Source organism: Spizellomyces punctatus (genome assembly GCF_000182565.1).
Source record: "Spizellomyces punctatus DAOM BR117 chromosome Unknown supercont1.22, whole genome shotgun sequence".
Classification (NCBI taxonomy): Eukaryota; Fungi; Chytridiomycota; class Chytridiomycetes; order Spizellomycetales; family Spizellomycetaceae; genus Spizellomyces; species Spizellomyces punctatus.
In genome coordinates, this window is record NW_015971558.1 from 230,994 (window position 1) to 254,273 (window position 23,280).

Sequence of the window (23,280 nt, forward strand, 5' to 3'; positions counted from 1 at the left end):
TTCGTGCCAGCACTCGTTGGCATTGTTTGAATGTAGGGTTCTTGACAGGCTTGCTCTGAAACGGGTATTTCATCCACGACGGGGAGGAGCAATGGGGGAACACTCGATTCAAAGGGCGTCTCAATCTCTTCGCCGAGACCAAATGTTCCCACGGAGCCGACCGAGCCGCCTCGTCGGTGTTTATTGGGTTTGATCGTCACGTCCGAGTCTGCGTCGGTTTCGGACATGAAGCTGAGGCGGTTGAGGCGGGGTGTCATCATCATGTCCGTGTCAACATTGAAGCTTTCCGAGGTGGTAGAGTGCGCATCTTCTGAGGGCATGTGCGAGGCGTCCTTGTCCGAGTGAGCGAGGTATGCGTCCAGGGTCGACTCACTTTCCAAGCTCTCGTAGTCGGGTGTGGATGAGGACGAGGAGGCGTGATTCGGTCTGTCGACAATGTCATTGTCTAGAGGTGCAAGTATCTCGCGCTCCAGTATGGGAACCGACATGTTGTTGTGGTTGGGTCGCGGAGTAAGGTCATTGTCTGCCGCGACGACAACATCATTTGAGAGGGACGGCGATCTCGGCTGAAAGTCATTCTTGTCCGGACGTGCAGGTATCTCGCGCTCGAGGATGGGAACAGACATGTTGGCGTGGTTGGGTCGGGGAGTGAGATCATTGTCTAGAGGTGAAGATTTCCCTCGTTCGAGAATGGCCCAGCGTTCGAGAATGGGGCCGTGTGTGTCGTTGGACCGGGGAGTAAGGTCATTGTCTGCCGGAACGATACATTCATTCGCGAGGGGCGGCGACCTCGGCTCAAGGTCATTCTTGTCTAGAGGTATCTCGCGCTCGAGGATGGGAATAGACATGTTGGCGTGACTGGGTCGGGGCGTCAGATCATTGTCTGCAGCCCCGAGTTCATTCGACATGGGAACACTTGCAGGCGGTTGAACTGTAGACTTTTCGGGGGATCCCAAAGAGGCATTTGAGTTCTCGTCGTCGACGGCCTTCTTTTCTCTGGATTCAACGGCAGTCGACAAGGCACGAGTCAATGCAAAGTCGACAATGAGGGAAGTGAGGAGGGCGTCCGAGGATCTTTTTGCGTCCAATGAGACGAGCGGTTCGTCGTCGACTGAGGGAGCACCAGAGTGATGAATGTGGGTGGGGAAGGCTGTCGAGATTTTGTAGACGGCCATGAGACATTTACGAACCCGTGGAGAGTAGCAAAGGGGACGTTAATGACTTTCAAGTCGAGAGAAACCGTGCAGGTAAATGGGAGGCTCCCTAACGAGTATTGGAATTGCAAGAGTGTGTCGTGTAAAGTCGTTTCAACAAGCCAATACCGGACGCTATGCAAAACAAGGAGGAATATCAACAGTAACAAACAGCAATACAGACATGCAAACTCTAATGGAGAAATAAAAAAATAAAAAAAAAGAGATGATGATGATGATTCCCCGAGCCAAAAAAGTGTGAAAAAATAATGGCAAACAGATGGGCCCCCTCTCTCCTAAATGTCACGCGTTGCCGCCAGTTCCACATTTTGTATCCCACTTTGTATCCAAATATGATGATGGTTGTTAACACGGGTGGTTTAACACAGCAGGTTTTAGATGTATTGGAATGACTAGAATTTCATATCGATGTTGAATATGGGAGATTTGTAATTTATTCCCTTGTGGGTTCGTTGCTATTTCATAGCAATTGCTGTGGTGCTACTACATCATCATACCCTGGTTTAACGCATTCATACCTGGGCTTGACGCATTCTGCTGTGTTTCTGCTGTGTATCCGTTTATCTGTTCCATCATATATTCGATATCTAGTTGTAGAGAGAGTAGAGAGAGAGAGAAGAAGAAACTTTTAGAGGGCACTTAAACGTGTGCATAACCTTGTAACTCGTAAGAGCAACACACGACAACAGCAGTCAAATGTGTGTTCAAATCAACCAATGTATCATGATTGTGAGTAAAATAAAAACAATATAAATAAATAGGTTTAGAATGAGTGAAAACTCTCTCTCTCTCTATTAGAAGAAACAATATCTATTACACACACACACTCTCTCTCTCTCTCCCTTACACTCACACACACACACACACACACACACACACACATACACATACACATACACATACACACATACATACATACATACATACAGATGAAATTCTCTCTCTCACACACACATTCATTCATAGTCTCTCTCTCTCTTGTGGTCTCTGTCTGTGGATATTTCTCTCTCTCTCTCTCTCTCTCTCTAATTAACGTCTCTCTCACTCACTCACTAGTAGCATTATTCTCTCTCTCTCATCAACACACAATCACACACAATATCACATTCACACTCCATCATTCTCTCTCTCTTTTCACTCGATCATTCTCACTTGCAGATTACATTCACTCTTGTCTCTCCCCCTTACTAGTAGCATTACTCTCTCTCTCTCTCTCTCTCTCTCTCTTTTGTTCTCTTGTTCTAACGTGTCACTCTCTCTTTCACACTCGCACACTCCTTGATTACATCATCTCACACTCGTATTATCACGTGATTCATACTCACATTTAGTATCTCTTGTTGTTGTTGCATTCATTGCATTCATTCATTCATCATGTTTGAAAAGGTAAGTATCAATTATTACACACTCATCTTCTCGTTTATTGACAATGTACTAGTCCCTAGCAGACCTCATTCGAGGGTTACGCGCAAACAAAAAGAATGAGCAAAAGTACATTGGATCTTGCTTGGACGAGATTAGGTCTCAGGTCAGAACAAACGACCCTCACACAAAGGCTACAGCCATACAGAAACTCGCCTATCTCCACATGCACGGATACGACATGTCTTGGGCTTCTTTCCACGTTATTGAAGTCATGTCCCTCCAAAAGACGCTCTACAAGCGCATTGGCTATCACGCCGCCGCAGTCTCTTTTCGTCAAGACACGGACGTTCTCATGCTCTGCACCAATTTGATCAAAAAGGTATTGTATTCGAGATTCGATCGCTAAGCAGGGGGAAATGCGATAGTGAGAGGCGTGAGCAACTGGTGACGAAAAGGGAGGGAAAGCGTTGGGACGACTAGCAAGTATGACCATGAACGAGGGGATAACGGGCACTATGGAGTGGAAAACATGTTCTCATCCATCTCTCTCTCTCTCTTTCTCACACACACTCTCTCTCCCTCTGTATCTCCCCTCTTTTCGTCCTCGTCACGATAGGACCTCTCGTCAAATAACTATGTCGACACAGCGATTGCATTGCACGGCCTCGCCTCCATCGTCACCCCAGACCTCGGACGCGACCTCTGCCCAGACCTGATTGCCATGCTCAACCATTCACGCCCCTACATTCGCAAACGCGTCATTCTCGTCTTGTATCGCGTGTTTTTAAAGTATCCTGAAGCATTGAGGATGGCCTTTCCGAGATTAAAGGAAAAGTTGGATGATCCTGATCCAGGTGGGTTCTGAACGCGCGCGCGCCATGTTGGACGTGTTGGCATATTCTTATGAATCTACTGTTTGTCTTTTTGCATCTTGTTTCTCAAATGCCATGTCATACATGTCCTCGATATTGGATATCATGCTCTGGCTATACGTCTTGAACTTGTCATGGATTATCACCCTCGGCTCTTGGAAATTGTCTACCCCTTTGATACTGCCATGCCTCTTTTTTGGGATGACCTCCTCGATAGCCGTGGTGTCGGCGGCAGTCAATGTGATTTGCGAACTGGCGAGAAGAAATCCAAAGAGTTACCTCCCCCTCGCTCCCCAACTCTACGGACTCTTGACAAACTCGACCAACAACTGGATGCTCATTAAAATCATCAAACTGGTAAGTGTGTCTGTCTTTTTTACCCCCGTCATGGCCGCGGCCTCGACCGGTAGAGGGCACGTTGATACGGGCTCAACGACTACATGGTCTGGGGTGAAACGACACAGGGGCATATCAGAGTTTCCGACTTGAAGCCCGTTTGGCGAAAATGAAAATGTCGCTAAAACCTTTCATGTCAGTTTGCAGCACTGGCGCCCCTCGAGCCCCGTCTCATCAAAAAACTCGTCCCGCAAATTTCGAGCGTCATCCAGAGCACCAGCGCAATGTCCCTCCTCTACGAGTGCATTCATACCGTGATTATAGGAGGCATGATTGGTCCCGAGACAGAGAATGGAGAGAATGAGGCACAGGATTCCGCGCTGGCGAGATTGTGCACTGCAAAACTAAAGCTGTTTATCGAGGAGCCTGATCAAAATTGTACCGTTTCTTTCGTGCCTCGCTTGTCGTTTCTGGGTTGTCATGACTGATTGCTTTCGCCCTCCTTTTACAGTAAAGTACCTTGGCCTGTATGCCTTGTCAAAGCTCCTCGCCGTACGTCCGAAAGCCGTCGTGGAACATCGGGATACCATTCTCGAATGCTTAGATGACGCCGATGTGAGCATTCGCATGCGAGCTCTGGATATTGTGACTGGAATGGTACGGCACCGCCAAATGCCACATTGTCACCTGTGACGGACATGTTTTGATTATAAACAACATATTTAGGTCACACCAGGAAATCTGGTCCAAATCGTTCGCAAGCTCATGACCCAGCTCTTACCTCCCACCGCGGACACCTCCCCCTCTGCATCCTACCCACCCCCCTCGGTCACACCCATTCTCGACGCCACAGACCGCGCCCATGTCATAGAGCGCATCATCTCCATTTGCTCTCAAGATACCTATACCAATGTCACCAACTTTGAATGGTACATTACCCTTTTGACAAACTTGGTCCGCGTCCGGGGTGTGGATGTCGGCACGCGCCTGTCTGCGCAACTCATTGATGTGTCGGTGCGCGTACCTGAAGTCCGTGAATTTGCCGTGCAGGCCATGACGGCGTTAATTGAGGATGAGGGGGTGATGCAGTCTGCCAACCAGGACATGAACAATGCGCGCGTGTTGGTGGGTGCTGCGTGGATTGTGGGGGAGTATTGCATATACCTTGTGGATCCGGTTCGTATCATGATGAGGATGCTCGCGCCGGGTGTGACGCGCTTGCCTCCCACCGTGCAAGCCGTGTACCTCCACAACGTATTGAAGATTTATGGACACTGGGCTTGTACGGCTACCGACCCCACCACTACGACGCAATCGATCCTGGAAGCTCTAAGGCCATTTAAAACGAGTTTTGATTCCGAAGTCCAGGAACGGGCTTGTACTCTTTTTGAAATCCTCCACCTCGCTCTATCGGATCCTGCCCTGGTCCCATCTATCCGGGCACTGTTTAGTGGTGAATTGAACCCGGTTGCCCCCAAAGCTCAAAAACGTGTCCCAGTGCCTGCGGGACTGGACCTGGACCAGTGGATTCATGAACCGGAACCGGAGCCTGTTCAAGAAGAAGAAGAGGAAGAGGACAATGACAGAGTGCCAGATGAATGGTTCAAACAAGACGTACAAGAACAGATTGTGGATTCTGATGATGTTGAGCGGGTATAACTCAAGTTCGGCCCTTTTTCTTTTGAGACTCTAGACACTAATCCCTTTTGACTAGCGCCGACAATCCCGAGCGGAGCGTCTCAAGCATGATCCGTTTTACATTCCCTCCAAACCCCTCTACGACGATATTGACATTAACGAGATCCCTATTGTCCGCCTTGAGCTTAATGTTCCACCAGAGCAAATAGCCCCAACAAGACAGGTCCCCAAAAAGAAAAAGAAACGACCGATATCCCCTCCTCCGGTACCGAAAACGTATTCTATCAATCGCGGAGGGGACATGCCAGAGAATAGTGTTGTTTCGAGTGAGGATGATGAGGTGGAGCATGAGGTGGATGAGGTGACCAAGGCGGTTATGAGTGTGGATTTGAGTTTGGGAGAAGAAACTCGTGTGGAATCTGGGACGAGCCAGGTGGATGCCAAGGTGGATGTACCGGCGAAAAAAACTAGGACGAAATCCACCAAGGCGGACAAGGCGGGCAAGACGGGCAAGACGGGCAAGACGGGCAAGACGGGCAAGAAGAAAACCAAGACGGAATCCAAAACGAAAACGGACAAGCGCAAGAAAAAGGTAAACGAACCATTTGATACTTGTACGTATCTTTTTTCGTTTCTAACCACTTGATAGAAACCCGTCTCTATCGCTGACCCGTCGCTTGCACCGAGTACCATCAATAAATCCCTCCTCGCTGTGCGCGGTCTTGAAATGAACACGCCTTACGAACGCGTCGCGTCGCCGGCCCCAACCGAACAAGCTGAACAAGAATGGGTGGATATTGGAGGCGATGAGCAATTTCAAGTGGTATGTTGTTTTCCTCTCTCGTATAACCAATTTTTTCGCATTGTAATTTTTTGGTGTAGGCCTTCAAGTATAAACTCTTGCCTTCTTCCACAACCCTCACACTTTTATTCACAAACAAAACCCCCTCACCCCTCCCTCTCACCGCGACCCTCTCCCACACGGACCAAGACCTATCCATGACCCTTCCCCCCACATCCACCACAACCCGCACCCTCACCATCACGTCCACCCACCACCCAACATGGCTTGATGTCCTTGGTACAAAGTTCTTGGTACCCATCCCCTTGTCACCCGAATCCTTTAATGAGTTGGTAGCTACTACGAAATGGACTTACTCTGCTCGCAAGACGCTACCGATTTCGGGAGCGAATACAAGAGAGGTCGTCTCTGGTGTTGCACGTGTGCTTGGGATGGAGCTTGTTGAAGTTGTTGGTGATGCTGGGACTTTGGTTATGAGAGGCGGACAGGTGGTTGGGTTGGTTAAAGTGCTTTGGGAGACGGGTGGGGTTTTGGTTGAGGTTCGAGGGGTGGGTGAGGTTGAAGGGGTGCTTGAGAGGTTGGTATGATTTGAGAGAGATTTAGGCATTGGGTGTATGGGTGTGTGTGCGAGGGTATACCCGTAGTTTTGGGAACGGGGAGGTTTGATTTGCGAAATGGGCTTTGTTGAAGGTGTTGGTGATGTTGACTGTGGAGGGAGGTTGGGTTGCTTGAGAGGTTGGAATGAGTATATTGAGGAAAGCTGTTTTTTCGTACATCTTAGATTGTGTGTTTTTTTTGTGGGATGAGGATGGATAATGAGATAATCTAAATCACTGGGATTTACTCACTAACACTGTACAGTAGTATTCGCCCCATATTCAATCTATCACGTGAACTCATGACTCCCCAACGACAAAGCACTTGTCACTCCAAAACTCGTTCAAGTATGAGATCAACGAATCCAGCATAATGTCCAATGCATTCACATTTATCGTCAAATCAACCCTATATGGCGGAAGTATCATTGGCCTCGGATACCTCCTCATGAAAGCCACCGTCCCAACACCTGACGAAATGCGCCAGGCAAGCACCCAAAAAAAACAATCACACTCTTGCCGTTATATTGATTATATTTTGTAGAGATTGGAATCGTTGGGACATGCACCTCTTGAAAAAGAACGTATGAATAAAGTTTTGGAGGTTATTAAAGAGAATGCTGCGAGTGATCGGCCGGTTTGGGATGTTCGTTGGTGAGTTTTCATGGAATGTGGAAACTTGTGTGAATGATTCTTGTTTTTTTGATTGGTTTTTGTTTTTTCGGCAGGGAGGGGGACTCTAAAGGGCGGTAAAACTCTACCATATATATGTTTAGGAGGGGTTTGGATGGTGGAGACGAATGTCAAGTTGTTTTTTTTTGGGATGTGGGATTTTGCGGTGTGTATAGGTGGGTGGTGGTGGGTTTGTGGTAGGGAATGCATGGATGGTATCGTTAAGGATGCCAGATGATCCTTTTGTTAAATATATGGAAAAATATTGTTGAGTTGGGGGTCTGATACCCCACTTGTATGGACTATGAGTTGGAATCTTTTTGTTTTTATTCACGTTTGCAACTATGCATTTGTTTAATTAAGTGTCAAAAGGCCACACAAGACTGTTTTTTGTTTGTACTTTTGCAAGGTGAATGAAAACTAACGAGTTGTCATGCCTAGGTAGAGACCTAAACGACTAAAAAAAGACGGTTTGCGAAATATATATTCAATGTTTTGTAAAGGGCAACAAAAGGCCTAGTTCCAAACACACAAAAACCCAAACCCTTCAACTCACATATTCAAAAAACATAAAAGGGTATAAAAGTGTAAACAAATAAAATAAAAATCTCATTTGGATAACGATCGATGAAATTCCGTCAAGGCACTACACAAAATATAAGTATCCCACTTGAATCATGGACCATTACATAACTCACCTCTCTAAATCAAAAAGTAACTGCCGGACTTGATCTTGAGTAATCTCATCTGACGCTCTAAACCGTAAAAACCATATCAATATCATATAACCTCCTCCTTTCATCCTCCCCTAAAAACACTCGGACTCACTTCATTTTATTCAACGTAATCAACCTACCCAAACCAAAAACCTCATTAACAACATCATCCCACACACCAAAAAAAAAAACACAACAAAAACACAATTTACCAATCCCGAATCTTGACTTTGCCAACATAATCCCCAGGCAACGTCGATACTTTATTCAAACTCTGAATCAAATCACTCAATTGCGGATGTATTTGATCCACTGCGACGTAATTCAATTTCAACGAGTCCATTAACGTAATAAACACCTTACATAAAAAAACTTTTAATTTTCATTCAAACTATTTGTTTTTTTATAATGTGACTTACTTGAACGGTCTCGGCAACGTGTTTAGCTCCACTAGAACCTTCCACAGAAGCATGCTCTACTGTCGCTGGTACACCCACCTCCAATAACCGTTTCGTAGCCGCCGGACACGACAACTAAAAAAGAAAATACATTCAGAAATAATCCCTTCCTTTATTGTTTGTTGAGAGACGTGAACACTCTTACCTTGTACCCCTTGATAAAAGCATTAATATCCGGCACAACATCCGAAACAAGATTCAAAGCCGTCTTGTATTGTGCAATCAATTTCAGGCATGCCGGTGTATACCTAAAAAAAACCCACCACTTAACCCTCATTCCAAATACGATTGTGATTTGGGTTTTACGTTACTCTTGGGCTGAGATGGCATCCCGAATGTAGGCTCGTTCCAAGTACTCTGTCGCGACGAGTATACCGTATAAATCAGCCATGTTGTCGTATTTTTCGCGGTCTTTGTTGGTTGTGTAGAGTCGGAGTTCCTATCATGTGAATTAGCGGACTGTAAAGTGTATTGTGGGGGCGTTTGAAAGGGGGGACTTGCTTGGTCGAGGGATCGGTCTGTCGGTGTTGTGGGGTTTGTTGGAGAAAAGGAAGAGTACATGGTTGGGAGTGCGAATGCAGGTGTGATGTGAGAGGTTGATGTTTTGGGTAGAGGAATGAAGGCAAAAGTTCACAATGCTGATCTAGAGAGACGACCTGCCAAAGCATGCAAGGTTGGCGCTACTTTGTTGAGTCACGCGCAGATTACGTAATTGCCAAACATCCTATGATTGTCACCTCTACACTAACTTCCTCTCAAACCTATGTACTCAAAGCAATATGCATCAATTTCGCAACGTGAAAGGCATGTATTTTGTCACAACGTAAAGGTTTTGATAAAGCAGGTACGCAAACAAGAAGCACACACAAAATTTGGAACCGCACAACGCCGATATTCACCATCTACCCCTCCTATACGGCTGTTCCTTTACACATGTCATTTTGCAATTGTCCAAAAGGTGCAATCATTAGCAAACGTCATTTTATGCTATGCTGAAATGGTACCACAGTGGAAATAATAGACAAATGTCAACCACTTTACATGTAGTACATCGTGTGTTGGTCCATCAGGGGCATGACTTTGCGCAATGTAATGGTTGGCTCAGAATTTCCACTGCGCGACGAGGCAGTATCAAAATCGCCCTCCAAGAACATTCTTCCATCTGGATAAAAACAAATTTTAGTAGAGTGGTATAAGAGTCCATTGCAGCAAGTACTCACAGTAAGCAGCCAAATGGGCGCGATAGGCGGGCGCAACCATGTTGATACTCCTCGTGGCGCGTTCCGAGAGGAAACACAAGTTAAAGCACAGTTGCTGCAAGACATTCGAGGACATTTTAATCTCGTCATGAATAACGTGATAAATAGTCGGGCGGGACGTCCCTTGTAACCCCGCATGAGATTGGAGGACAAAATTGTACTCTGTCGGATGCATAATATCGGTATCGACCTAGAAAAAGTAAAACATGCACCTCAATTCACGAGAGTTGTCGCTAATAGGTACCTGCCAAAGGAAAACACCTACAGTAGTACCAGGCAAGCAGTTGCCAGACTTATCCTGGTTGTTATCGTTGGGGAAGAAGCGTATATGGTGGCGTTTCTGAACGATGATAAACGTGACGGGGACCGCACCCAGTTTCAGATTCGCCAAGGCCCGTTTGATTGCCGAGACTTCTTTCTCGCGAACCTCCTTGAACTGACCGGACGACACACCATCTCTAAAAAAAATGAGCCGTTGAGGAAAGGTTCCAATGGCTTTTTTGAAACTTTCAACTGCATCGCCCATGATTTTTTCCATGTCCTGGATGATTTCAAGACGACTTGGCTGAGCCGCCAAGAAAGTACGGTATCTCGTCGCTTGTTTGTCCAAAGATGTTACCACTGCCGCGACTGAGGGCGCACCAGACCCTGGAGCAGCGTGGGTCACATCAGCACCACAAATAAGTGTGGGCTTATCTTCAAAGAGGGGAAGCCTGTCAACAAAATTGGTAGCTCCGCCCATTTTGACGTTAACCTATTAAAAACAAGAGTCAGAAAAGAGAAACTTGCAGATACATTTGCCATGAGAGGCAGCCCTTCCTAAAGCTTTGGCAGATCCTCACCTTGAGCGCTACATTCTCTGCATACTTGTTGTTCAATCGGTCCAGACGAGCTTTGTCATCAGCCATACACTGCGAGAGGACATCCATCTCGGTCAGCGTGATACGCTTAATCTCATCATATAACGTGAGAGCGTTCCCGTCGATTTTCCTGCCTCGCGGGATGATACAAAAGATAATTTGGCAACGAGATTTGAAAACGGCCGTCGCCTCTGTGGCTACTGCGTGCAGGGCCTTCCTAACATTTTGGGATTGTTCCGGATTCTGAATCCGGATCGGACATTCAGCGTTCGATTTGAAGATGATTCCAACAGACTGGAAGGTGCTGATAAGCTGCTTCTTGACTTGGTATGCCTCCGAGTCTTGCATACGGGAAAAGAAGACGAATCCGTAGCTCGCAATAGTGGATGGCTTGGCGAGTGCTTTTCCAAGCCTCCAAGAGCCTTCGGTTCCCTTGGCCCTTTGGTTCCTCCCAAAGACCACGTCCGGTGCAGGGAGGACGCGAGCCTTGATCGTCATGGGGCTCGGGTCCACAGAGATCCCGAACGCTTTCATGTAGGGATTATTATTGTATCTCAACGCAGTAGTCACCGCAGAAGCAATGCGCTTCTCCCTGTCCAAGGGTCGCTGGACGGTGGCACGAATCATCTGAGATGTCTGATCCCCGTTGAGTCTATTCTTGAAACGCACTGAAGGGGCCATTTTGAGGAATTCCATTGGGAAGGCACTCTTTCCATTGCTCTGCAATTATATGAAATGAGAATATTGTATGCATCAAAACAACTGTTTGTTCCCCACCTTGACGACAACTGGAAGTTTAGGATATTTAAGACGAAGATTGTACTGCTTCAAAAAGTACTCTGCAATGGACATCTTTCTGCCGTCCACATCAAAAGTGTACTCATCAGCGCTCTGTCTTGAAATGCTGCCTATTTTGAATCGTTGTTTAAGGTCCCCGCGATGCGTTGTCACCACGACCGCGTCTTTGAATTCACTGGACATGCGTGCCCGGAGACTTAAAATAGGAATCCGGGTCAATTCGGCGACATCCCTGACGTTTAGTACCTCAGCGACGATGTCCAAAAAAGGGACCTCGCCTCTGCGGAACACGGTGGCAGCGACATCTACATTGATCCCAAGATGTCCAGCCATCATGGCCCGAATACTCTGATGGTATCCGCGCCAGATTTCCAATCCTCCAGAGATGTGGGTCCTGTCTTCAGGAGTGTAAAAATTTGACCCTACTGCAACAAAACTCATGCAGGGGATGTGCCGAAGCACACTGCTCAAAGCCGTGACTGCATGCAGAACATGGTCCGTCTCCGGTCCCTTCTTGGTCATGAAAAGCGCCAAGGAGTGAAAGTCTATCTTGGCGGTCTACAAATATAGAAACGATCTTCAGTCCATGTCGGAAGCCACAGCATCAATAAAGCCGACATTGCTCTCACCTGCTTGATACGGATATTCACGGTTTTGGTCCGTGCTGGACCGACACTCACGGGACGGACAGTTGGTGCCGTCTGAGAAGCTCCGCCACGGCCGCCACCACGTCCTCCACGAAAGTCTCCCCTTCCTCCCCTTCCTCCCCTTCCTCCTCCACGGCCACCCCGACCAGCACCGGCACTCAGAGTCTCCTCCATGGGAGGGTAATATTCCTCTTCATCTTCATTCACAACGACCTTTACACTCTGCTGCTCAAGATTAGCCGTGCTGAAGGCATTTTTTTTGCCGTCATAGACGACCAAGGCAGCCTTGTCACCGGCACGGAACTGTTCCTCGGCAGCGCGCCAAGCTCTTTTCGCCAAGCTAGCACTAATTTTGTCAGCCTGTTTCTCAGGCGTCATGACCACATCATACTGGTAGGCAATCGTGTTTGCCACCATCCTGTCAAAGCGTGGGAAAAAATAGGGGCTCCATTAGAGGGTGAGAAAAAATGTAAAATGGTAGTGAACGAACACACCTTAGAGGGAAAATGTTGCAGCGGACCTGTATATAGGGGGGCAATCAACGGTAAACGTTCGTTCCTTTCAGAAAGTCATGTTTGACGTGGACCAGGAATGGCGACCGAGACCAACCTTAATGGGACGCCCGATGGTCCCCCCAGCATCTGGCCGCAGCGGTAATTCCGTGAGCTTAGGAGTAGCCATAGCGTGCAGTCTCGTCTTTTAAAGCGTATAGAAAAGTCAAGAATGCAGAACGAGGGGAGAATCGGGTGCGGGCCCGCTTTATAAACAGCAGTTCCCTTTGACAGGCCCGTGCGCCTCGTCCGCGCGCGCGACGCACTTCGATCATGGACTTGACAGCCGTCATATGTGCGCTCTCATTGTTGCCATGGCAATAGACAACCACCGCACTAGCAGGCTTGGGACCTTTATTGATCACATCAACAAGTATGGCACGAAGAAGCTACTCACCAGAAGACAGACGACAAAGTTACTCGCATAAGCGGGACAATAGTGCTTCTCCTGACCGGGTTAGAAGAAAATCGGAGCGCAGCCGTGAGCGTGGTAGAGACGTCAGTAGGACTGGACGAGATGGATACAATGGGCCTGACCGACGACACAATCGTGATCGGCGAAGAGAATACAGTGAGAGTCTCGATGGTAGTGACCGTGAGCAGGATCGAAAAAGGAACAGAAGCCGGACCCGAAGTCGACAAAGGAGCGTGAGTGCTGATAGTAGTCGAGATCGAAAGAGAAGCAAAAAAGATAAAAAGGAGTCAAAGAAGAAGCGCGAGACGTCTGAAGAACGCCGTGCGAGGAAAGCAGAGAGAAAAGCCGAGAAGAAACAGCTGAAAGAGGATCTAAAAGCTCAAAAAGAGTCACAAATCGCAGCTCAAATGTCGGCGTCGCTCGGCTACTCCAATTCTGAAAATCCTTTCGGGGACAGTAATTTGAGTGCAAAATTCGTTTGGCTAAAGAAACGAGAGAAGGAATCAAAGGAAGGTTTGATGGGAAGCGAGAGAATCCGAAGGGATCTGTCAAGACGAGAGGAAATCGAAACCGAATTGGACAAGCTGAAAAAGCGCCGCACAGAGAGGGAAATAGAGCAACAGCTGAGGGAACAGGAACAGCTAAGACTGCAACGGGAGCAGGACCGCATTGCAATGGGCGATTGGGAGTCGAAGGAAAATGAGTTCCACTTGGAACAAGCAAAGACAAGAGCACAGATTCGGATCAAAGAGGGGCGTGCCAAGCCAATTGACATCTTTGCAATGAACCTCAGCTTGGCAAGTGACTCTCGAGTAGCGGAGGAATTCGATGCGCTTGGATTCGAAATGGGAATTGAAGAACCGTATCTCATTTTCCGTGATCTGACCCTCGAGGAGGTTGAAGAGCTGCACAAGGATATCCAGCTATACCTATCACTGGAAACAGATGAAAACAATGTCCGATTCTGGGAAGCCATGATCGTTGTATGCGATGACGAATTGGCCAAGCACCGTAGCGCCGCTGCGGGATCAGTGCCAAGCGGTGTCACGGACGCAATAGCCGAAGACATTGAAAAGATGTTTGCGAATAAAACTCATGATCAGCTCACACTACTACAAAAACAGATTGAGAAGAAACTGAGCCAGGGAGGACCTGTAGATGTAGAGTATTGGGAGACAGCCATCAAAGCGTTAATTGTATGGAAGGCGAAAGCTAAACTCCGTGATATGCATGGTTTCATGCTACGGAAGCGGCTGGAGCGTCTGCGCGAAAAGAAGCATACTGAAATGGAGACAGGTGTTACCCCACAACCCATTCAATTCCGGAGGGAAGACCCCGACGCTACGGCTGCCTCCATGGCGGCGGAGGCTGAAGAGGAAGTGGAAACGGATGAGGAGATGGAAGAATACGATCCATCAATGAGTCCTGTCCTCGTTGACAGAATCAGCAAGGTGGATGCCGGGTTCGAAGTGGTGGATGAAGAGGTGGATCTTAACCAGTTGGTAAGTAGGACGGTTAGAACGGTTCTTATTCATATGCAAACCATTATCCTTACGGACTACATTTCAGATGGAAGCGCGGAACCTTGTCTTAAAGAGCCAGCTTGGTGTTTTGGGTGGATTGAGTGCTGAGAAGGCACTCGCCCTTGCTGGCGCAGGGCCTTCGATGGAAGACCTGGCTGAGCAGGCATTCATGAGGGAAGCTGCCGAGAATATGGGCTTGGACGAGACGGCATTCAATGAAGAGGCAATTATATCTGCATCCGCAGCGACACAGGTGGGAATTTTACTGTTCGCTGATACATTTCCACCAAACTGAAACTGACATCGTTTTCAGGATCCGTACCTCTGGCATGACAAGTATAGACCGCGCAAGCCTCGATACTTCAATCGCGTCCATACTGGGTATGAATGGAACAAATACAATCAAACACACTATGACAGTGATAACCCACCACCCAAGGTACGTGGGTTTTGCGCCGTACTATAGTCATCGATCATAACCCTTTTCTTGTCCTAGGTCGTGCAAGGCTACAAATTCAACATATTTTATCCTGATCTTATTGACAAAAGCAAGGCGCCAACATATGTACGCGAGAAAGATGAAGGATATCCAGATACAATCATCTTGCGGTTCAAAGCGGGTCCTCCTTACGAAGACATTGCTTTCAGGATTGTCAACAGAGAGTGGGAGTATTCACATAAAAAGGGCTTCAGAAGTTCTTTTGATAGAGGTGTGCTGCAGCTGTGGTTCCACTTTAAACGGCATTACTATAGACGATAGTTGGTGACCTGTAAATAAAATGGATCGGGGGGGCAGTCACGGAGCTAAGCCACCCGTTTGTTGCTTACTTGAAAATGTCCAGACGCGTGCAGATTTGGGTTGGCCAGTCCAACACCAGATCGTCTAGCCAGCCATCCTAGCAAGTCAAATGCTGCATCGACCTGTATACACATCTTGTGGAATAACAAAGGAAGGCCTCAGCCCGGATTTTTGTGGGGCACACGAGGAGAATCAGGATATTGCGGCTTTGGCGAGAGAGTACGAGAAAGCCCTACGCACAAACCCCGCATACTGGGCATTTAAAAAGCTTGTTAGGGTAGGGAAACCCAGAGTTCCGCAAACCTCCTTTCAAAGACAAGCTTGTAACTCTTAGCAACAGAATGAGACTCTGAAATCACCCAACGCGACCGACGTGGTCACTCTTGCCAGGCAAATCTTTAATCAAACAGGCGGTGCCAGGCAGTTGATTGAAAATCATGTGGCCCTAGTGTCTGCAAGAAAGAAAAGAAGGGGGCAAGCAGCAAGAGAAATACAACAATGTAAAGCCTCTGACCCTAATGCGCTTAACTGTGCCGAGCGAAGGTATCCAAGGTATCGGTCGGTGGGGCCAAAGGAGCAATTGGCTGTAGAAAGTGCGCGTAAGACATTGGAAAGTTTGATCACCAAACGACTGAATCGTATTTCGGCGGATATGGCGGTTCCTCTGAGTCGAAGGGTGAGTACACGCCTTAATGGGCACTCTACATCATTGGGGCCTTTCTCCTGAACTGCGATTACTAGCGAACTCCACATGAAGAAACCATATTCCTTGACCGATCCTTCTCATCAAACCAGGAGGATTCGTCCAACAACCCCCCGCTAGTCTTACAGGGAATTGGTCTCCCATCAAAGGGTGTCCGCGATCCCGAGCGACTGTATCTTTACGATGATCAAGATGTGCTGGAAGCCATGATGAATGTGCAGATGAATATAAGCCATGAGTAATTCAGAAATCAAGTATTCTGGAATGCGCCTTGGCAAGAGTATTTATACGCAGCCTACAGACAATCGTCAGAGCTTGGAACCTTTTGGAGCAGCATCCCTGCCCTTTTCACACGCGGCCCGTCAACGATACAAGAAATGGCAAGAAAGTTTTCGCTTCTTAGCCCTCGGTACCAACATGTGGGTGTGGATGATTGGGTAGACGATAACCCAGGTAAAGCTCCAGGTTTTCAACACCCATATCCGTTGTCATTTGTAACCTCACCTAAATGAATTGGGACTAAGAGACGTTCCTGGCTGCCCGGATTGAGACTGGTGAAAAGGTCCTGGCATCCAAATCGCTCCAGCAGGCTCGGGACTATGCCAAGAATGGAATGCCACCTTGCCTGCGTGCACAACTGTGGGACCTAATGTTACAATCCGAGCTGACCGATGATCTAGCTGCATATGTAAGAAGGCGCCTCTTGGTTTTCGTAAAACTCCTTATACTTTAAAACCTTGTATGTCAACAGACACGTCGTCACTGCCAATCTCTCAAGGTTGATATTGCACGATACGACCTGCTAATTGACCGTTTGATAAGGATTGACGCACGACAGTGTCGGAATGATGACTGCTACTTTGTCTTTGAGGATATCATCGCGGAGGTGATGTCGTACTGGGTCAGGGATGAATGGGTTGCGCAACACGTCGCTGCAGAACAGAAGCAATCGCATGTCATGACATGTACTGGCAAAATCTACCCGCCCAACGGCGTAATGCCCTTCTGGGGAATATCTTGCTATGCTTTACCCCTATGCTTTTTGCATGGAGAAGCGGAAAATGCTTATATGATCTTTCGCGAGCTGTATACTCGGTAAGGCTAGCCAGTAAAAGCAGTTTCATAGGAGTCAGCCAGCTAAATTAGCTCTCTAGCTTCTTCTTTAACTTACACACAGTTCGCTTGTCGTCTACACCGACACTTCCTACTCTTTGCAAAACATTCGAATATCTTCTGAAAGAGCATGATCCCTACATATTTTTCCACCTTACTCATCATCTTGGCATTCTTCCAATCACATATGCGTGCCGCTGGATCATGTTTGCCTTTGTCGGCATTCTCGACATTGAGCAAGTTTTGCAGTTGTGGGATCGAATGTTGGGCTATGAGGAAGAAGGTATGGAATTGTTGAGTGTCGCGGCAGCAGCAATATTTGGCTTTAGAAGTGATATGCTATGCCGAGCACGGAATTTGCGAGATGTAGAGGTACGATGTAGCTCGCGTTGATATCTCGAATAGGCGACGCAATCACTAACCAATCGTCACCAGCATGCTTTCTCTGATCTCGGGGCAGTTAAAATAATTCCCCTTCTGCAAAGCTACCTGTTCAGTCGATAACAAGAAATTATGATATTAAACGATGGAATACATATGAAATAAACATAAACAGCACCAAAGCCCTCCATGAGTGTTGCCACATTGAAAGTAGCAATTAATGAAGCGAAAGCCCATTTCAGTAACCATGCTCCGCAGCTCCGCAGTCGGACCAACCTAGTCTATAGTCACAAAATCTCCAATCTCAGGAAATGATACAGCCTTTGTCTCTTGACCTTCGCTTGTAGCTCTCAACGAACTTTAGTTGGCGGGCGTTGATGGCACCCCGGCGCCGCTCTCGCACGTAGATAACCGCATCCAAAGGTGATAATCCAGCCTCAATAAGGGCCATGGTAACTAGAACCGGGGCCCTGACACACGGTTAACAAAAGGCGACGCCAGGCAAATACGACCGGTATCAAAATAGGCGTACCTCCCCAGCCCTGCTACACAGTGCACGCCAATTGCTGGTCTCTCCGATTGATTCACCTCAGCTGCAGAACCTTCCTTCTTGTCTTTGTTGCCGAATCTTGAGTTTACCAGATTGAGAAAATCGGTCACGATGCTGGTCGGAGGCGGGTCACCTGATAGCACAAAGATGAGCTAAAGGACAAGGACATCTGAAGTCGATGGATTCTTGGATCACTTACCATCCGGGAAAGGCCAATCCTACGGCACGAAGGAGGTCAGGGGGCGAGTGAGTTACTCGTCCATACTTGAAGTTCTTGCATACGCGCGACTTACATGTACAGTAATACCATGCTCCTGTAGAACTTTCTTGTCGTAAGTAGGATCACATACGCGGACCACATCGGTAACAGACTGCTTTTGCAATTCCTGCGTCATAAGTTTACGACCATTAGAGGTGAGAATCAAATTAACAAATATGCATCAGTAGTTACATTCAGGTACAGATCCAAAGTACGATCTGATGGAGCATCAAAAATAAGAAATCGCAGGTTTTTGTATTCGATCAATGTCGGAGGGTTGGGTAACCGCTGCAGAACCCCATCTTTCTGCGTAGAGCCTTGCCTCTGCGCCCTAATGCCTCCTACTTGCATGCCCTTAGCCGACATACGGAACCGTGACAGTGAACAGAATTCCAATCCAGTTAACGTCGGCCACCCTCAGTCCGTATCGCAGCTACGGAGAGCGGTCCGTTCAAAAGGCGACGCAAATATCCCATCCAGTCAGCAACAAGATGTGCAGGTTTCCCCTTGTTGCCTGGTACAATGTCTGCCACTGTGGGAAGACCCGACGATTGTTTATTGTCACTGTGCAAAAATGGTGTAAAACTCCCGAGTGTATATCTATCTCGACGTCAGCCGGGATCCAGCATCAAGAGCGTCGAGGGTACCGCCAATTGAAAATGGCCAGCCAGTCTCGGTAGTCAAAAGGAGGGGCGTAACGAAGGGCGTGTGGGATTATTACTTCCTGTCAAGAGCCGAATCGTAAAGATGGGATCAATCAGAGGCCGGATACAAGGCCGAGTGTGAAAAATAAAAGGGGTGGACAAAGGGCTAAGCCCACCGTATCCTAGCCCAATGACCTAATCCAAATATCCCCAAATACATTCTAATAACCCTTGTAGATCTTTCCCCATCCGTGATCCTGTCCGACGAGCAGAGCCTTAATGTCTAGGTTACCTGCGACATGGGAAGCTCGGAGTACTGCTTCAGGAGTTGGCGGATGGAATGATGTTGCGTCCGCTGCGGAAGCTCCGACCCAAGCTCAGGCTTTTCACACACCTTCACAGCTGCCAATTATCCCAAAGAGGAAGAAGAAGAAGAACTTCGATCCAAGTTGGCTCAAAGCTCCGCCCCACTTGATGCCAGGATATGAGGAAAAATTGGAATGCCGTGGTTGTGCTAGGATGCTTTCCAAAGGAAGCTTCTCAAAAGTGCAGCTGAGAGAAGATGATCGCCGCCGATGCAGGTACTGCGAAATTTATCAACCACAGTCGCCACATTTGTAATCGCCACTTCCAGGGAATGCATCGATGAATACGAAGGCTCGTGGGCCGATGTTCAGCGTCCCTCCAAAACGGCAGAGATCTCCAACGGCCCGACGCCTGTCAAAGCCGCAACGAAGCCGATATATAGTGACATAGCACGTAGCCAGGCGAGCAGGCCCCAGGAAGCGACGGGAAACGGTCGACGTCTTGTCCAAACAGCTCATCTCTCTCACGGCGCGACACCTGTCAAAGCCGCCCCAAAGCCAAGATTTGGTGAGGGACCACGTAGACAGGAAACCAGACCACTGCAGAAGACGACGGCAAATGGTCAACGTTCTCGCGAAACAGTTCATCTTTCCCACGGCGCGACGCCTGTCAAAGCTGCTGTGAAGCCAAAATTTAATGAGGGAACAGGAAGACAGGACACCAGACCCCAGAAAACCACGGAAAGTGTTCAACGTCCTCTCGAAGCAACTCATCTCTCCCACGGCACGACGCCTGTCAAAGCTGCAGAAACTTTCGAGCGACAGCGGAGACCGCAAAATAGACTAGATAAACCCAGTCAGACCGCTGTCGTAAAGGGCTATGAGGGGACGGCCAACCAGCCTGGAATAACCCGGGATCTGGACTTGGATGCTGTATATTATTCCCGGAAGCGACAACTTAGTGAGATTGCTCTTCTTAAAGACATATTCTTAGAAGGGGAGTTTGGATGGATGGCATGTGATGATATATCAAAGGTAACAGTATGAGGACGCCACGGCTATTGTCAATCGACATCATTATTAATTGATGATGGTCCTACGTAGGATATCATGACTGTATATGACGGTGCTCATGATGATCCAACTGTTCTCAGTCTGATACCCAGCGACCATGAGTTTCGTTTCGCAATTCAGCTGACTGGACCTACCGCAAAGTCTTTAGGTACTCTTGGGTTGTACTGCATCTGTCAAGTCACGCTGACTTTTCCCAATTTAGAGCCATGTCAGATTCGCTTTACATTGCCGCCCAATTACCCATATTGCCGTCCAGTCTGCAGGTTTACTTGCAGCACCGATGTAAGCTGACAGACTTTACAGTATTGCATGTCAAGTGTTAACCCAACAACAGTTTCCACATGTCGCCAACACAGTCGCTTCTGCCCTGAAGACATACATGCTATCCCTAAAAAGTAACGTACCTCATAGCTCAATCTGTATCGCCGCTATATTCCTGACCCAACACCCCTATCAGTCGAAGACGGGCGAGTAGCCCCGTGTTTACTTGATATACACCAGTTTGTGTTTTCTCAAGTAGATACCTTTTCCGGAGCATTGCTATGAAGCCAGAAAAACAAAGTGGTATACCCCAGCGGTTGATAGACTGAAACAATTTGACATGTACTGTGAAGCTCCCAACCAGGCACCATTGAAACCTATTGCGAAAGGTGCAGAGTGAACCTGTTGCTGATTGCACATGCTGAAATTATTAGCTCAATTGTGTTATGCGCTGTTACGGTAGATCAGATGGCTTGGATAGCTCTCGTTATATAAATATGTGTGTATGTGTGTAAATGCAATATCGATGCACCTACTGGCTATTTGATTGGGTTGGCACGTCAGTTGCCACTTTTGCCCAGCCCTCCAATTCCGTCTCATCAACCCATTCACCAGTCAACATGCTCTCTTTCGCAGCAAGCACCACGTCAGCTCGCCGCTTCTTCCCCTCTCTCTTGATAGCTTTCTTCTGCGTAGTCTTTTCGCGTTTCGTCATTTTCGGTGCTTCCACCTCATTCGGGTCCGGTTCCACATAACCAGGTTCGCCTACGTTCGGTTTTGTTCGACCTGTGGTTCTTCGCAAACTTTCCTCATCTACTTGTTCTATCCATCCATTTGCATCTAAAGCTTCGCGATCACGGGTACTTTCCCCACCTGGACCATCCCACGATGCTAAAACTACCGGATGGGGAGTTACTCCCGTCGTGGTGGCCACGTCAGGCAACCGATTATTCAGTGACGTCTCTAATCGTTCTAATTTCGCACTACCACGCTTTGTCGCTGTGGGGCGTTGATACCCACGGTCCAAAAACAACATTGTACGATTCCACTTGACAAAATCGATAGCTTGACTGCCTTTGAAAGGGGCGGAATCAAAATGTTTCTTCAAAAGTGCTGTGTCCATCCGTCCCTCGATGCGAAGCTTCCATGCCGAATGGGACGTTACTGGCTTCGCGGGAGTATGGCGGTCCTTTTTAGACGAGGTTCTGCGCGTACGGAAAAGTTTTTCCTGCTTAGGTGTCTCAGAAGACTTTCGTGCGGCAGGGGCTGACCACCAGGAGGCATCCTTTTTGTCGCCTGCTGAGTCTTCAAGGACTTCACCAGCACCCAATACTTCCTGTATGTACTTTAGCGTCTCGGGTTCGTGCCATTTGACTTCAGCATATACGGCCTGCGCCCCAGTGTCTACCCTAAGCCGACCCCTAGCCTCAAAAAAGCCCGTGAACCAGTGGTCACCAAGTCGTGGGGCGGTGTTTGGTCGACAAAATAATTCAGGATGCCCCAGTTCTCTGCACAGGCGCGAAATTTCCGCCTGTCGTTCTGGTATCCAAGATCGCCCTTGCAGCAAGCGTGCCATCCTTAGCAGTCCATGAGGTTCGTAGCATCGCCATACCATGTTTCCATCTGGAAGGCTTCGTACGACGCTGTACCGGACCATCATCTTAATATAATACAGCGCGCTCACTTCGATGGCGGGCAAAACGATCTCCCATACATGCCGGGGCCAGCCCTCTCCACGTTTAAAGTATATCGTACCAGCTGCGTCGTTCAGACCAGCGAGCCAGTCCACGAAACGGGTTGGATCACTTTGGAAAGCATCTGTCAGCCTGGAAAACAAAAGGAGGTGGGGACGTTCGACTGTAAGGGGATCTAACTGCTCAATCGGATCACTGCCTTCCCATGGCAATCTTTTCCGTCTCCTTGGTCTAGTAGGTGGAGTATGCGAACTCCCGTCCTTTGGTTCTGGACTTTCTGCTGCAGGTTTGGTAATCTCTTTTTTTGATGGCAGCCGACGCCTAATTTCCCTGGGTTCAAACCTTACGCCATCATCTGGCAAAGAACCATATCCTTTTTCCCGTTCACCGCGACTTGAAACCGCACCCCACTGCGACTCTCGGGCATTCAAATCATCACCCAAGTGTTTTACTTTCGGCGATCGGCGTGTCCAGGTGCTGTTCTGTTTCGCCCCATTGTAAGTCACCCCCAGCAGATTTTCAGCACGGAATCCACACCTACGCATGTGTTAGAGTCAGGTGGACGGGGCAGACAATGCAGAAGAGCAGCTCAGCTACTAACTTGGTCTCGCTGGTCGAATTTCGGGCGCTGGACGTCAAGATGGAAACTGACAAGAGTCTATAATAGCTACGAAAAAGGCGGTCACAACCCCCCCTCGCAAATTTGCAGACTTGAGGAGGTGCAACTGAGGACATGGTGGGCAACTGGTGGTTGTTTTGGCCAACCTCCTGTCAA

General features: G+C 48.0%; 9 protein-coding genes across 9 annotated transcripts in view; 4 read left to right on the forward strand and 5 right to left on the reverse strand.

Annotated features, from left to right (window-relative positions):
- The window catches only part of SPPG_09546 (uncharacterized protein), a gene marked incomplete at both ends in the record, with an annotated part of 2,503 nt that extends 1,328 nt beyond the window's left edge, over nucleotides 1-1,175 (reverse strand). The window contains one exon of the mRNA XM_016757721.1: nucleotides 47-1,175. Coding sequence (XP_016604177.1) covers nucleotides 47-1,175 — 1,129 coding nt within the window. The remainder of the gene's footprint in view (nucleotides 1-46) is intronic.
- Nucleotides 1,176-2,536: 1,361 nt separating this feature from the next.
- SPPG_08526 (uncharacterized protein) lies at nucleotides 2,537-7,086 on the forward strand. The gene is made up of 10 exons (XM_016756676.1): nucleotides 2,537-2,600; nucleotides 2,653-2,958; nucleotides 3,196-3,433; nucleotides 3,669-3,808; nucleotides 3,988-4,225; nucleotides 4,299-4,444; nucleotides 4,514-5,440; nucleotides 5,502-6,017; nucleotides 6,075-6,248; nucleotides 6,308-7,086. The coding sequence occupies exons 1-10, from the start codon at nucleotides 2,589-2,591 to the stop codon at nucleotides 6,812-6,814; spliced, it is 3,204 nt and encodes a 1,067-aa protein (XP_016604178.1). The 5' UTR covers nucleotides 2,537-2,588; the 3' UTR covers nucleotides 6,815-7,086.
- An 875-nt stretch (nucleotides 7,087-7,961) lies between these two features.
- Nucleotides 7,962-9,322, reverse strand: SPPG_08527 (ESCRT-I subunit protein VPS28). The gene is made up of 8 exons (XM_016756677.1): nucleotides 9,171-9,322; nucleotides 8,981-9,108; nucleotides 8,815-8,917; nucleotides 8,631-8,744; nucleotides 8,424-8,569; nucleotides 8,324-8,347; nucleotides 8,194-8,250; nucleotides 7,962-8,141 (listed from the first exon to the last, which is right to left on the reverse strand). The coding sequence occupies exons 1-8, from the start codon at nucleotides 9,228-9,230 to the stop codon at nucleotides 8,105-8,107; spliced, it is 669 nt and encodes a 222-aa protein (XP_016604179.1). The 5' UTR covers nucleotides 9,231-9,322; the 3' UTR covers nucleotides 7,962-8,104.
- A 135-nt stretch (nucleotides 9,323-9,457) lies between these two features.
- Nucleotides 9,458-13,028, reverse strand: SPPG_08528 (uncharacterized protein). The gene is made up of 8 exons (XM_016756678.1): nucleotides 12,843-13,028; nucleotides 12,728-12,753; nucleotides 12,216-12,651; nucleotides 11,566-12,144; nucleotides 10,771-11,508; nucleotides 10,194-10,682; nucleotides 9,890-10,118; nucleotides 9,458-9,831 (listed from the first exon to the last, which is right to left on the reverse strand). The coding sequence occupies exons 1-8, from the start codon at nucleotides 12,912-12,914 to the stop codon at nucleotides 9,707-9,709; spliced, it is 2,694 nt and encodes an 897-aa protein (XP_016604180.1). The 5' UTR covers nucleotides 12,915-13,028; the 3' UTR covers nucleotides 9,458-9,706.
- Nucleotides 13,029-13,155: 127 nt separating this feature from the next.
- SPPG_08529 (uncharacterized protein) lies at nucleotides 13,156-15,564 on the forward strand. Its single transcript, XM_016756679.1, has 4 exons — nucleotides 13,156-14,701; nucleotides 14,769-14,975; nucleotides 15,036-15,161; nucleotides 15,219-15,564. Exons 1-4 carry the CDS (start codon nucleotides 13,160-13,162, stop codon nucleotides 15,480-15,482), a joined length of 2,139 nt encoding a protein of 712 aa, XP_016604181.1. The 5' UTR covers nucleotides 13,156-13,159; the 3' UTR covers nucleotides 15,483-15,564.
- Nucleotides 15,565-15,630: 66 nt separating this feature from the next.
- Nucleotides 15,631-17,841, forward strand: SPPG_08530 (uncharacterized protein; the record flags this gene model as incomplete). The annotated part of the gene is made up of 8 exons (XM_016756680.1): nucleotides 15,631-15,798; nucleotides 15,862-16,197; nucleotides 16,263-16,462; nucleotides 16,526-16,677; nucleotides 16,749-16,912; nucleotides 16,976-17,319; nucleotides 17,379-17,709; nucleotides 17,773-17,841. The coding sequence occupies 8 exons, from the start codon at nucleotides 15,631-15,633 to the stop codon at nucleotides 17,839-17,841; spliced, it is 1,764 nt and encodes a 587-aa protein (XP_016604182.1).
- On the reverse strand, nucleotides 17,828-19,318 carry SPPG_08531 (uncharacterized protein). Its single transcript, XM_016756681.1, has 5 exons — nucleotides 18,720-19,318; nucleotides 18,562-18,654; nucleotides 18,468-18,486; nucleotides 18,251-18,401; nucleotides 17,828-18,188 (listed from the first exon to the last, which is right to left on the reverse strand). The coding sequence occupies exons 1-5, from the start codon at nucleotides 18,891-18,893 to the stop codon at nucleotides 18,023-18,025; spliced, it is 603 nt and encodes a 200-aa protein (XP_016604183.1). The 5' UTR covers nucleotides 18,894-19,318; the 3' UTR covers nucleotides 17,828-18,022.
- A 72-nt stretch (nucleotides 19,319-19,390) lies between these two features.
- On the forward strand, nucleotides 19,391-21,390 carry SPPG_08532 (uncharacterized protein). Its single transcript, XM_016756682.1, has 6 exons — nucleotides 19,391-19,752; nucleotides 19,806-20,511; nucleotides 20,581-20,698; nucleotides 20,753-20,832; nucleotides 20,885-20,945; nucleotides 21,008-21,390. The coding sequence occupies exons 1-6, from the start codon at nucleotides 19,451-19,453 to the stop codon at nucleotides 21,094-21,096; spliced, it is 1,356 nt and encodes a 451-aa protein (XP_016604184.1). The 5' UTR covers nucleotides 19,391-19,450; the 3' UTR covers nucleotides 21,097-21,390.
- SPPG_08533 (uncharacterized protein) lies at nucleotides 21,190-23,275 on the reverse strand. Its single transcript, XM_016756683.1, has 2 exons — nucleotides 23,107-23,275; nucleotides 21,190-23,042 (listed from the first exon to the last, which is right to left on the reverse strand). Exons 1-2 carry the CDS (start codon nucleotides 23,238-23,240, stop codon nucleotides 21,344-21,346), a joined length of 1,833 nt encoding a protein of 610 aa, XP_016604185.1. The 5' UTR covers nucleotides 23,241-23,275; the 3' UTR covers nucleotides 21,190-21,343.
- Nucleotides 23,276-23,280: the final 5 nt, after the last annotated feature.